The sequence below is a fragment of the Podarcis filfolensis genome (genome assembly GCF_964270895.1).
Source record: "Podarcis filfolensis genome assembly, chromosome: 7".
NCBI lineage: Eukaryota > Metazoa > Chordata > Lepidosauria > Squamata > Lacertidae > Podarcis > Podarcis filfolensis.
The window spans coordinates 73,079,900-73,094,808 of NC_139603.1; the positions used below are offsets into that span (position 1 = coordinate 73,079,900).

Here is a 14,909-nt window from a genome sequence, read left to right on the forward strand (position 1 = left end):
GTTTCACAAGTTGGGAGAGGGTGAGGGTTTATAAACGGCAGCACGATGCATCAGAGCCACTCGCTTTGTGCTGCCGAACACCTGCCCACCCACCCTCCTTGGTTTCTGTGCTTTGGCCTTGCTTGGGACTTCCGTTGGTCACCTGCTTTGTGGCAGGGGCCTGGTAGGAATTCTGTTCCCTTGGTTGATTGGCACTGGCCATTTGGTTTTCGCCTACCTCCCAGCAGTCGTCACAATTTTGTAAGGTTTGACAGTTAGGCATTGACTTAGTTGTGGTTGGGGGAGGTGTGGTCATCACCTGCCCCTCCTTAAAAAAGGGTATTCCGTTAAAGGAATCTGGGGGTTCTGGATCTCATCTGAAGTCTGCTTGAGGGGCTAGGGCCATGCCAGGACCACAGGAACCCCGAGGTGAGCTACAACTGATTTGCATCGATGTAGCTCCCTCAACCTTCCAGGTTGCAGGGTGAGCAGGGGTCAGTTTTAGTTTGTCAATGGCTAAGCCAATACTGCTCACATTGTGTAATCAATAAAGTTGTGGCCTAAATTTTGCCCATTAATTTTAAACTAAAATTTGAGTCTGTATGAATTTATTTCTGGGGGGTTACCTATGGTCCTTGAAGCACAAGGACTGAACCGGGGTGCGATGTTCTTCATGCAAAGCAGATGTTCCACCACTGAGCTATACTCATTAGCACACATCCGCATGACCAAAATTACCATGCTGATAGCACCTAATTGCAATAACCAATTATACACAATTATTATAGACAATCTTTCTTGGCACAGGAAGGGTCCTTAAGCTTGGTGCTATAGCACAGTCTCTTTCCCAGACTGAAAACAGCTTAAGATGCCGCATGACAGGCAATAATCCCCCTGGATGAGTGCTTTTCTGACTTCCTTATCATAGGAAATATTTATGAAAAGGACACTTTGGGAGGCATAACATTTGCTGTATGATTCTTGGCAGCGAGGCAACTTTGGAAGCATTCAATAAGAAAGTTGTTCTTTCTTTAAAGCTGGTTGTTCCATGTGTTTCGTTAATTACTAAAGGCAAATGGGTCACGAAAGCAGTAACAATCAATGGAGACAGAGGTTTTCTTAAATTATCATCACTTAGCTGGTTGCTTATCACTCTGGGAGGAAGTGTCTTGTCTGTCTGAGGAGACATCAAGTGTGAGAATCTCCCTGGAGGAGGGGGGTCATGGCTGTTTTCTGGATGGTGACATATTAGCTTGCTTTCATTGCCGTTTGGCAGATAGCTGGTGTATCAAATTGTAATTTTTACAGAACCACTGGTCTAGTCAATGGCACTTGCCTGAATCCAAACACATATTAGACAGATATATATATAAATGAATAAATATTGCAAAGCAGATTGAAGATGCCAATTTGAACAAGAAATAACTCTTGAGACAATCACGCTCAGGCTGACAGCTGTGTAAATTGGAAAAGATTCTCAGCAAATTATTAGCACATCTTCGCCCACTACATCGTCTTTATTATAATGTAGTAGTAACTTTACTCTGAAGCTCCTGACAACTAGAAGTAATGTGATGATAAGAGAAAATAATGGAGTGTTCATTTGCATTTGTAACAAAACACTGTAATTTCATCAGTCTTATTTAATGTTTGTCTTGCATCGGATGGGTCGCTACAAAACATTAGAATCTTAAAGTAGACCAAACATGTGAGGAATGATTCATATTCGGGGGTGAGGGCTGGAGGGGAAATCAGTAAATAGGACAAAACTGATTCTGAAATGATCAAGTTTACACTATGATTATATATATATGCTTAACTTGATGCATTTTCAGATATGGAATCATAAAAGCAGTTCCATTTGTTTTTATTATCTGTATTTTAATAAATTGTTTGTATAGTGTTTGAGTTCTATTACATTTAAATTGCTTTTAAATTCTTTTCTTTATGTGTTTTTAACTTTTCGTATTTTATCAATGTTATTTTTTATCGATGTTATTTTTTATGTGTTTTTAGACCCAGGACTCAGCTATACAGCTGCAAATATAACTTTTTAAGTTCATTTTAAGTGCACTATACAAATTTGACACCAGATGGCAATGGTGAGCTTATGGCCAATTCAATATATTTTCCAAAACGTTTTTTTTAAAAAAGCATTTTCTAAGCAATTTTTTATATGTGTCTAGATTCCACCCCACTCTGGGGAAAAGGTGGGGTGATGGACAATATAATTAATGAGGCATTTCCTTTCCCCCATCAGAATCTGAACCCTTGCAGTGTTTATAAAGAGAATTGAAGAAGAAAAAGGGAAACCTTATACGTATACAGAAAACAAAGCCAGCGTGGAAACAGAGTCATTGCTACAAACATAATGCTAAAATTATATATACATATTGCTATATTTGTAATATAAATACCAGCAGCATAATATTTGACTTCCATTGTTTTCTTTTAAGAATTTTGATAGAAAATTAGAGGAACTCTTATGTAATAAAGTTATGCTTGCCTGTGACTGAAATAAAGTTTGATGGTAATAAAGAAAGGAAGAGGAACAGCTTTAGCCAATTATGCATAGTCATGGTTTCCCCTTTTAAGCCTTATTGTAAAAGAGGATAAATGCACAATAGACAGAACAGACAGACTAAGCCTGAGCAATAGAAGACTGACCAACTCTCACAACTACTTCAAGAAGAGGTCATACAAATATGGAAACCTTTGCTGTATTGATAATTGATCTAGATAGGGGCTGGGGAAGCTCCCAGGTCAAGGGCAGTAATCCTTCTTGAGCATCCTTCCAGGAGCTGTGTGCCAGTGGTGGGCGAGGCCAGAGACAGAAAGTGGGAAGGGCCAGAGACAAAACTACATGGAGCAACCATTGCTACTCTCACATTTGTACAGTAAGCTACATTTCAGACATGCACACACACAAAGCCCTCTCCACTCTCCATTCAGGCAAGCAAGAGATGTTGTTATAGTTCAAGAACACATTTCAGCCAGGCGAAAGCAGTACCAGTGAGGAGAATGGCCTGAGAAGAGGAAGGAAAGTCCTTTAGAGAAAGTCCTAAGGGATACATACAGAGGTCTGGAGGGCCATATTCTAACCCTGGTCTAGACTTTTCCCAGAATATTAGCTAATACGTTCCCCACATGCATTTTATCCCTTATGAAATTGTAAAAGATTTCAACAATATCTAGTTCATAAGCATTAGTACAATTTCCAGTTGGCATACAATGGGTGTATGTGGAAAGGTTAAGGTGGCACACACAGACAAATTTTCATTTTCATTTGCAACGGAACAGGACAGAATAAATATGAGTTTCAGCTGCACGAGAAATTCCAGAAATAAATAGACAGACAGAATTCTCAAAATTGCAAGGCATGACTATAGGAAGCAGACTTCGTAGATAATTTTTGTGTACCACACCCCCACTTTAAAGATAATATAGTTTAGGGAATTTCTTTATTTGAAAGTTATAATATAACCTACACTCAACTACAACAGTCAAAAACAAGCCATGCACATTACCAAGCTCTTAGAAGATTTCTTCAAAAAGCCACAGCGTAAATAACACTCATTTATTTCTAACAACTCCTCAATCCAGCCCTAGGAACTAAACATAGCAAACACTTGGCATGCTGCGATCAGTAGCTCCTTTTTAGCAAATCAGAATCCTTAAAGAAGAAGAAAAAATGTTCTGCATCGTAGCTTATCTTCCCATATCCCACTTCATTAACAGTATCAAACCCCAAATGCTTAAATACAGAAGAGAAAGTTTTATTGGAGTTGGTGGAATTTAGGATTGTGGATGATATGTTTCAATACCACCTGTCATTCATTAACAATTTTATCCTGAAATCTTCTTGGCCTAAAGCCCAAGATATTAAGTACTGATGTCACAGATCAGCTAAATGAAATTCATGAGAATGTAAGAAGAGCCCTGTTAGATCAGACCAAATGTGCATTTGGTCCAGCATCCTGTTCCCACGGTTACCAACCAGGTATCTGATGGAAACCCACAAGCAGCACATGAGCAGAACAGCAGTCTCCTCAACCATGTTCTCCAGCAACTGGTAGTAAAAAAAGGCATATTGTCTACTGTATAGATGTAGTAAATGACCATTATGAGTAACAGTCATGGATAGCCTTATCTTCCACAAACTTGCTTAGTTCACTTTTAAAGCCACCCAAGTTGGTCATCATCAGTATAACTCAGTAGCCATCACTACCACCTGTGACATCAAATGCCATTGTTTAAGATTGTGCTATGTGAGTAAGTACCGTATTTTCCCATGTATAAGATGCCCCCCATGTATAAGATGCCTCCTATTTTGTGGGGACTCAAATTTAAGAAAATGGGGGGAGATGGCATAGAGTTGTTGAGCTTTTTTTAGGGGGATTGCATTGCAAAATCCGCTTCTCATCTGTCCCCTCACCAGAAGAAGCTGCCAGTTGCCCACCAGCATCAGCCAATCAACACCAGCCATTGACGCAGCAACCAATAACATGCCCAATAGCTGCTGACAGCCACGGCAGCAACCAATCAAACGTCCACCCTATGCACTATCCATGTATAAGACAACCCCCACTTTTTAGCATAATTTTTAAAGAAAAAACCCTAGTCTTATAAATGGAAAAGTACGGTACTTCATTTTGCATTTCCTGGATCTTCTGAATATTCTGTTTCACTTGATGACCCCTGGTTCTCATATTTGGAGAGAGGGAGAAAAACTTCTATCTACTTTCTCCACACCATACAGAAATTTCTTCACCTCTTTCATGCTCCCAGCCCACATCCAAAATCACTTGACTTTTTTGATATATGAAGCAGCAAACAGCATTCCAAAGACCGGAGGTGGGTGGGCAGAATCAGCAAAGAAGGGAGATAAAGTATGCATTTTTCTTTAAGTCATATTATTGTTTAAAGTATTGTCTCCAACTGTACCATATCACAATCCCATGGGGGCGGGGGGAACCACCTGATTTTATTTATTTAAAGAAAGCAAAACAAAGCAACTAGTATTTTAGAATTTTCTCTTTTTCAATATAACGTGATCTGGCACAGGAGGTGCAGAAAAACTAACATGTTGTCCAGACTTTACTCAATACAAAATCCATCACTGGAGTAACGCCCCCAGTCTGTGCCATCTTTGCTGCTTTTCTTCTTGTTTGTACTACAAACGACGTATCTTAAAATCCATGTGAAATGGCAGGAAGGTAAGTAGAGTAGCTAACACCGGCTTTATAGAAATTAATTTGATATATTGCAACAAGTGACTCCCTTGTATATAGAAGATGAGCAAAATATTAAACCATTGGGTTGTAAATTAAGGCAACTTACACTTGAAGGACAGTTCTGGGATCACCCACTTCTCCTCCATCACCAATTGTTAGTGTGTCATAGCCAATCTCCAGATCAAATTCTTCAAAATTAATCTGGATAACCTAGCAGGAAAAATAAAACATGTACTTAAAGCATCTACATTTATATTACTTTATCAGCATGGAATATACATGTTTTTCAGACTCTCATATTTTATTTATATAAACAAGTCATTTGTCCAAGAAAGAAAATAATGGAAGTATATGGGGCAATAATTTACCCCTTTCTTGCAATACAATAGAACCCCTAAGGCCAGTTTTCCAATTTAAATGCAGAAGTTTTACCTTCTTAATAACCTGAAGTTAAACGAAAGTGTCAGAGTCAAAAATTTTATTATGCATCAGTAGTGGAAACTATAACATTTTTTGTTTTTAAGCATACTTTGCAGAAGCTCATGCACGTACAAACATATTGAGAATTCATACAGATAGATGCAAGGGGGGGGGAGATGTTTATTCTCACTTTTTTAAAAAATGAAATGTAGATATAACAGCTGCAATTATAACCTGTCATTATTCACAGTAAATCAAACAATTGACAGTACTGAATTCAATAGGGTTTACTTCTATGACAAGAGCCTGAGCTTCACTTCTAAGTTGCATATGCTAGAGGGATAGCATGAAGAAGCCTCAAAGGCATGAGGATGCCAACTTAGAAACACTAGGATAGTTTTCTGGTTTTGTTCAGAGACCAGTATTCCTACGAGAGAACCTGGAACACACTTCTAAATTAGAAAGCAAGCTGAGAGACAAACACAAAGTGGGCAGGTGAGTGAGAATTCCATGAGGAAGAGGAACGAAATCCAAAAGCTTGTCAGTCTCAAAGGACTCCTAATTAATGTGTAGTTTTAAGTCCATTTTATTCTCTGCTTTAGTAATAATCAATTTTTAACACTTGTTTTTTATTGTTGCAAACAGCTTTGGGGGGGGGGGGAGTTGTCCAGAAAAGTGGTATATAAATATTTTAATTTTTTTGTGCAGGTGTGTGTGTGTTTTAATTAGCACACTTCTGGTTCTCTTTTCCAGATTTCCCCTCCCATTTGTCCTAAAGGGATTGCTATACTCGAGATCTCTTTTCTAAGGGCATGCTGAGGGAATATGAAGAATTTGGATCCAGTGGATCCAAAGGCTCCTCCATCCACCCACAATACTCATGCGGTACCACAGTCAGAGCACTCTCCAAGGGCAGAGTCCTCAGGACCATAAGATTGGTATAATATATATATCTAGCATCATGCTGCTCCATTACCCGGGCCAAATAATTCACAACATTAAATTGTGGCACAAGGAACTCTGGCAGCATTCCTAAAATGATTTTTGAAGTTACAAAACATAATTTTTAATTACCCCCTTGCCTGAAAATCTAAAAGTAGCCAGTTGTTAGACTGAAAATGAAATGGTTTGCCAACTGTTCAAGCCGTTGGAGGGTATCAATGTTAACTAAGAGACAACTGACTGTAACCTGATAATTCCTGTAACAATTTTGAGATAATGCGCACAATCTATCTCTGTATGTATTTATGTATGTATGTACAGTATGTATGTATGTATATATATATGTATTCATATTTATGGACTAGAGCTTTTGTCCTTGTCCAGTTATGTTACCTATATTGGGGGGAGGGAACCCACAGATCCTTGCTGTAAGGCTTTCCACATTGCACATTAATGGAAATCCTAGAGAATATATATATATATATATATATATATATATATATATATATATATGCGCAGCAGGGATGGGAGCCTGTGGCTCTTTATTTGTCCAGATCACACCATACCTGACCCACTGGCCATGCTGGCTGGAGCTGTTGGGAGTTGAAGTCCACTAAAATCTGGAATGTCACAGTTTCCTGAGATACATATTACTACCACTAAATCTTTTCCTCATTATCTGGTCTTTAAGGGGCATAAAAAGCACCTACATTAGATCTGAGCTTAGACAAAGCCCCAAACTGACATTAAGGGCAGAAAGGTCATTGTTTCACTCCCTACAGAACATCGATGCAAATTGTACGCTGAAATGCGATGTCTGAAATAACTGAAAGCTGTAAGGCAACCAGCGCCATGCCAAGCAACATACCAAACTAGAGTTTTAAATCATCACAGGGCTTTACAAGTGAACCCAAATAAATAATTTTCAATCAGTATTCAGAAAACCAGTAACTTTTCATATTAAGGTTTATTGCGTATCATACACAATCCCAATTACTTTGTACTCTATACATATTTTCACAAAAGTGAGGTTGAGATATTAAATCAGTCTCAGTAGCCGTTTATGTACTCTCTAAACAATAGAATTTATGTAAATAAGCATCACTTTAAACAAACAAAAATTAATTAATTAATTACTCAGATTAATTGAAAACCAAGATAGAATCCATATTGGGAAATCAACAAAAACAAAATGCAAATATATCATCCAACAAACAGAAAATGTGTTCCCCTTTCGTTAATAAACAAAGGAATCAATTACTTTTTGTTTTATGAAAGCTGAAATTATTGTTGGATGTATTACTTTTATTATTCAGGCTTTCATGGAATATGGTGCTTTGAGACTCTCTAAAAACTTTGCATATTTTAACATTTTTCATGTGTCTTCTATAAGCCCGAGCCATCAAATTACAACATAGTTGTTAAACATTTTAAGGCTATTTCTATCTATGCAGAATACAGCACAAAGCTTTTAACTCATCTGAAATTTCACATTTAAAGTTCATTTATGGGAGCTGCACATACATCTCAACACCCCTCATTATTCCCAATGACTTACAGTGGGGCATGTGAATGGTCTCCATTGGAAAGCAGTGTGTTGAATGTGATGTGACACTATTTAGAAGCCCTTATTATTTAATGTGCATCCATTAGATGAGCATACAATGGAGAGCTGAGCCTTAGGAAGAAATTGTCATTCACTTTTTGTATAGTCCTTGGGTATGCATCTAGTTTGAGAGAGAAGAGGGATTCGAGAATGCAAAGAAGGAAAATGTGTCCTGCTTAGGTTGCTGATATTAATATACTTCAGCTGATTTGGGATCAGGATGACTGATTACTCCCAGGTAAGGAGACACGGAATATATTTATGACATAATAGATTTTAATGAAATCCTGTCGTTAGATTGACAGGTTATACTTCCATTACAATTTATTAGAAAGCAAATCCCACAATGAAAATGGTTGTGCTTTATTATAGCTAATTACTCACCACAAGTATTATTTTTAAAAATGTTCTAAGCTGGTTGTATACTGAATCTATTTATTAGAGGATTAGGTGGCAATTTAGAATTTGTGATTGGAATGACTGATTTCCTTAAAACTAAAACGTTTTATGTAGACAAGAGCCTTCTTTAAATAGCTTACCTGAAGTCAAGAAATACAGCTGTGACACCAAGCATTTGTAGAACATGCATTAGTTATTCCATTAATGCTATACAGACACAACATGGTGGAAAGGACATCAAGATAAGTTGTAGTGCAATCCTATACATGTATAGTAAAGGTAAAGGGACCCCTGACCATTAGGTCCAGTCGTGGCCAACTCTGGGGTTGCGGCGCTCATCTCGCTTTATTGGCCGAGGGAGCCGGTGTACAGTTTCCGGGTTATGTGGCCAGCATGACTAAGCCGCTTCTGGCGAACCAGAGCAGTGCATGGAAACACCGTTTACCTTCCCGCCGGAGCGGTACCTATTTATCTACTTGCACTTTGATGCGCTTTTGAACTGCTAGGTTGGCAGGAGCAGGGACCGAGCAACGGGAGCTCACCCCATCGCGGGGATTTGAACCACCGACCTTCTGATTGGCAAGTCCTAGGCTCTGTGATTTAACCCACAGCGCCACCCGCCTCCCTATACATGTATACTCTGAAATAAAACAAGACAAGTGCCTCCCCTCTCTATATAGAATTATAAATGATTTTTTCCTGCCCTGAAATTTGCCTTCCATGTATGCTCTTATTTCCCTACCTGTAACCTACCATTTTAATCTCCTGCCCTTTATTTCCTGCGTAACAAGATCTATCTCACTTCTCTTTCCTTGCCCAAGTTTATTTTCACATAACTTCCAGTTTGGGCTTACTTCCCATATTACTTTTTTCCAACCTATGTTGAAATTGGTTGGAAAAAAGCACATATATATACAAATGGAGATAACCAGAGAGCAACTTAACTTGTTTTCTTATCATCTCAGGGCACTTCCATGTGTGATTCAGTCACATACTGTCAAATTCAGCTTGTGCAATTATAGTTGATTGAGAGGTAACACACAAAAATCCCATTTTAAACATACACATATTTCTCAGCATTCTAGTCACCACAGCATGTTAGCTCTTTAAACACCAGCACCAATTTATCTGCCTGCCTTGAGGTATCAGTATCCATGTTACGCTTGTTCTGTGGTATTCACTTCCAGGCATGTGAGTTTAGGTTTGTAGCTTCACAGAGTTACATATGGGACGCGGGTGGCACTGTGGTCTAAACCACTGAGCCTCTTGGGCTTGCCAATCAGAAGTGGTTCGAATCCCCGCAACTGGGTGAGCTCCTGTTGCTCAGTCCCAGCTTCTGCCAACCTAGCAGTTCGAAAGCACACCAGTGCAAGTAGATAAATGGGTACTGCTGTGGCAGGAAGGTAAACAGCATTTCCATGGGCTGTAGATTTTGTCACAGTGTTCCATTGCGCCATAAGCTGTTTAGAATGTTGGATTATTTTGATTGTTGTTAGCCGCCCTGAGCCCAGCTTCGGCTGGGGAGGGCGGGATATAAATAAAATTTATTATTATTATTATATTATTCATGCTAGCCACATGACCCGGAAAGCTGTCTGTGGACAAATGCCAGCTCCCTCACCCTGAAAGCGAGATGAGTGCTTCAACCCCATAGTCGCCTTTGACTGGACTTAACCGTCCAGGGGTCCTTACTTACGGTTACCACAAAAAAAAAATCTTAAAATCAAATTGTAACTTCTGAGCAGCTAAAATTACCTGGTAACTATCAAAGCAAGAACTAGCATCAGGACCAGACATATCCAGACATATTCTGATAGCTAATCTAACCTAAATCATGCTCAACAGGCTACTCATTGTCAACTCAGATTCTACCTTGTGTTGCAGGTGTATCCAAGGCATCAGCTATTGATCCCCCCCCCCATGACCTTATGTGATGTTTCATTTGAAGTACGGTGGCAAATTTAAAGTGACAGGAACGTCACAACCACCTCACTGCAGATTACAATACTGCTGCTGTCCATCACGGGCAAGCACAACGAAGGCATCATTGATGTTGAATGAGATGGCACTTTGCTGGAGACCCCATCAAATGTGCATCTAGCTCTGATCAGAGAGGTATGGCTCAGGGTTACTTTATACATTCATGTATGTACATCAGCTGATAGCATATATGTAAAAAGAAAATCATTATGCCTGACAGGATATATCTGTAATGGCTCTTTCACACCTGCAAGTCATAACATTATGTCGCAATCACCAAATGATGAACATCTATGTCTGAAGTTTCCCTCCCACTGCAAGGCAGCTGAGCGATCAGACCGTGAAGCTTTATTAGGCTTTTATGAATCTAAAATACAATCATAACTACAAGTATTTCAAACTGTGAAGATTAGGCACTTCCTAATACTCAACAGTACCATTTCTGATTGTGGCTAAATTTATTCATAACAAAAAAATGATCTTTTTGAAGAAAGCTTTGCAATTTATAATGTTGTAATGATGTGTACATAGTTTTAACGTAACACTGGTGAAATTACAAATTAATTATCCCTTCTCACAACCGTTTGACCTTCACTTGCTGGGGTCATGGAGTTTTCCCAATATTTGGGAAAATAAATAAAACATGGCATTTGTGCATTCATCTTTCCTTCAAAATAGGGCATGTGCAATTTATGCATGATTGTAACTAAGCCACTACCAAAACTAAAATCTGGTACACACTCAATCCAATACATCCTAATGACTACCAGTACATGCTGATTATTAAATTATGTTTGAAAACAGGCATTTTATTATTATTATTTTTTGTAATTAATGGCCAGAACATGAAACATGAATTCCTAACAGAAACTGAGATCACTACGCATAGTAAACCAAGATACTGGGTTTCTGGCGACTGTTGCTGTTTCAGGAAAAAACTATAGGCACTTCTTCTTCTTCTTCTTCTTCTTCTTCTTCTTCTTCTTCTTCTTATTATTATTATTATTATTAAAATTTGTATACTGCCCTTCATCCAAAGATCACATGGAGGTTCACAACATAAAAATACAAAACGAGAGCACAAAATCTTAAAGAAAAGTTAACAACTGAGTATTATCTAAGGCTGATTTCCCCCAAGCAGTTGTAGTATATCCGTATTTTTCGCTCTATAAGACGCACCAGACCACAAGACGCACCTAGTTTTTGGAGGAGGAAAACAAGAAAAAAAACAAAACTGAATCTCAGAAGCCAGAACAGCAAGAGGGATCGCTGCGCAGCGAAAGCAGCGATCCCTCTTGCTGTTCTGGCTTCTGGGATAGCTGTGCAGCCTGCATTTGCTCCATAAGATGCACACACATTTCCCCTTACTTTTTAGGAGGGAAAAAGTGAGTCTTATAGAGCAAAAAATATGGTATATATAATGCTATTTACCAAACATGCTACCAATATTCCTGCTACCAATATTCAGATTCTTCTTCTGAATATTTCTATTCAGAAGAAGAATCTGTTTCCACAACAACAACAGTAAGGTAGGGCAGCATGGAACGACTAACAATATAGTTACAAGATATTTTGATACACTGACTTTTTAGTCACTCTGTTCCCATTACACTTATAACTCACATCAGCATTCACACCACTTTTTCCCTGTCACAATGCAGCACAAGTGCAGTAATATATATAAAAAATATATTTTAAATGTCAGTGCTGTGTTCTGCTAGAGCTCTGAATCATGGCAGCAGTGGGACTTTTCTCTGAAGAGCTGCAAATAGAAGTGAGCTGTAAGTGTAATGGTGAAAGTGACAGATAATGGTAAGTTAAGCAAATTGTACTTTGTCAATCCACTCGTGATTGGTGCAGCATTTCTGTGCATGGCCAAAATATCACCTCCAAAACTAGGGAGTAAGAGGGGAAACAATGGACCATAAGGCATTGAAGGGACACTGTCTAGATTCCTCACAATACTTCACAGCAACAACAAAATAGTGTGATTCCCAGAGAAAACAGGTTTGTGTAGAAGCAACCCATGTTCTGATATTTGTAATTTCAGCTACACCAAGCAGCAGTAGGCATTTATGGAAGCAATCAGCAGAGTGGGCCTATGTCATCAGAAAGCAACCTTATCAGATTTATAAGAGAGTGAAACACTTTCATGATGATAATTCCATAAACGGAAGTGGTGATAATTTAATTCCTACGAATGTGTTGCTGCAGATGTAATCAGCTTCAGTAAAAATTACTTTTTTGTGTGCGTTTCTTTGGATGTGCTGCTGCAGATGCAATCAGCTTCAGTAAAAATTACTTTAGTGTGATTGAGCTGCATTTATTCAGTGTTTACAATAAATACAAAATTGGCTGGCATGTTAACAATTGCTGCAGACTATTTGCTGGAATGAGTCCTACCCTCTGTTATTATTAACCATCTTGCAGATTTGTACAGTAGCAATGGATATGTTACTTCTAGTTAACAAGGGGTCAGTATCTTCGCCCAGACTTACTACAGTTATTGTGTCAGTATCACTTCTACTCTCTTCAGTTACTGTACAGAATTATACCAGTTTAAACACAATGATATTTATTATCTAATCCAACTGAAAATGTGAGATTGAGAAGCTTGACTTGACAGAAACACATTCAAATCCCTTGGCAGACACCTTCACAATGAAGGGGCTTCCTTTGACCCCAGATTAATTCTAGCAACTGTGCATTCATTCAGTGACCATGTTTTCTTTTTAAATAGTCTGATTTCCCACCCATCAGAAAGAATATCAGGGCTGAGTTTGTACTGATGCAATGTATCACCCAAGGCAAGACAAAGAAACAAACCATCAAACCTTACTGTATGAACCCATTTTCAAAACACCAAAACTTATAAAGAATTTTAAAACAACAATCCAGCAGCACTCTGGTCCAGCACTTTTGTAACAGAATATCATACTGCAGCAGAGATGAGATGCATGTTACTTTGTTGTTGTTTAGTCGTTTAGTCGTGTCCAACTCTTCATGACCCCATGGACCAGAGCACGCCAGGCACTCCTGTCTTCCATTGCCTGCAGCAGTTTGGTCAAACTCATGCTGGTAGCTTCGAGAATACTATCCAATCATTTTGTCCTCTGTCGTCCCCTTCTCCTTGTGCCCTCCATCTTTCCCAACATCAGGGTCTTTTCCAGGGAGTCTTCTCTTCTCATGAGGTGGCCAAAGTATTGGAGCCTCAGCTTCAGGATCTGTCCTTCCAGTGAGCACTCAGGGCTGATTTCCTTCAGAATGGATAGGTTTGATCTTCTTGCAGTCCATGGGACTCTCAAGAGTCTCCTCCAACAGCACAATTCAAAAGCATCAATTCTTCGGCGATCAGCCTTCTTTATGATCCAGCTCTCACTTCCATACATCACTACTGGGAAAACTGTAGCTTTTAGTATACGGACCTTTGTTGGCAAGGTGATGTCTCTGCTTTTTAAGATGCTGTCTAGGTTTGTCATGTTTAAAACACACATTTAACAAGTAAACCGTGTTTAGATGTTTATAGCCATAATCTACTACCCTGACTAGTCACATTGGTTTGGAGAATGGTTTGCTTCCCACCCCCACCCCCCAAGAAAAAATCCAGTCCCCTGAGCCTCCTATAAACTTCTCCCCCCATTTCTCAGAGATCAGCCCTTCCTCCTGTGCCACAGACTATCCCACTTGGAAAAGTCTTTTCAGACAGCTCAGAGAACTGCCTTGGGAAGAACAGGCAGAAAAAGCAACTTTCACCACCCATACCCGATCCTCAGCATTTCTCTGGATACAACTTACTGATGCAACAACTTTTAGTGAGTAATGCCTTTACAGAAATGACGCTTGTAAAATATTAAAGATATTGTAATATTAAAGATATTGTAATATTTGTTGGATGTTCTCTGCAACCACTGTTTTGAAATAAAGAATGGAACTGATAAGCTTGTTTTCTAGAAATATTTACTATCTAATTGATCCCTAAATAATTTATCTAAATTAAAGAGCAGGAGGATTTGCCCAAGGCCAGATGCTGAAACACTACTCCTCCAACAGAGCTGAGATTTCAGCTCCACTGCTGTGAAAATGACTATTTTTGTTACTGCAAAGCAATGTAGGTTCTTTCCAATGACAATTCCAGAAAGATGTTCTGTCATGGCACTACAACTATACTATGAAATATTTGGCACTGCAAGGGATTGGTCGTCCCCCCCCCCCCGCGCCGAAATGACACTTTATGCTGTCTTTTGAAACTCTTACTTATGACATCTTTGACCACCTTCCTGAGTCTCATATCAAAAACAGGCACTCTGCTGTTATGAACAGAATGGTAACAGTTATTTAACTATATGTCA

At 38.9% G+C, this 14,909-nt stretch overlaps 1 protein-coding gene across 5 annotated transcripts in view; it reads right to left on the reverse strand.

The window, feature by feature from the left end:
• Positions 1 to 14,909, reverse strand: part of CSMD3 (CUB and Sushi multiple domains 3) — a 584,373-nt gene that overhangs the window by 238,705 nt on the left and 330,759 nt on the right. For all 5 annotated transcript variants that reach the window (XM_083621789.1, XM_083621788.1, XM_083621791.1 and 2 more), the window contains one exon: positions 5,320 to 5,423. In XM_083621789.1, coding sequence (XP_083477915.1) covers positions 5,320 to 5,423 — 104 coding nt within the window. The remainder of the gene's footprint in view (positions 1 to 5,319; positions 5,424 to 14,909) is intronic.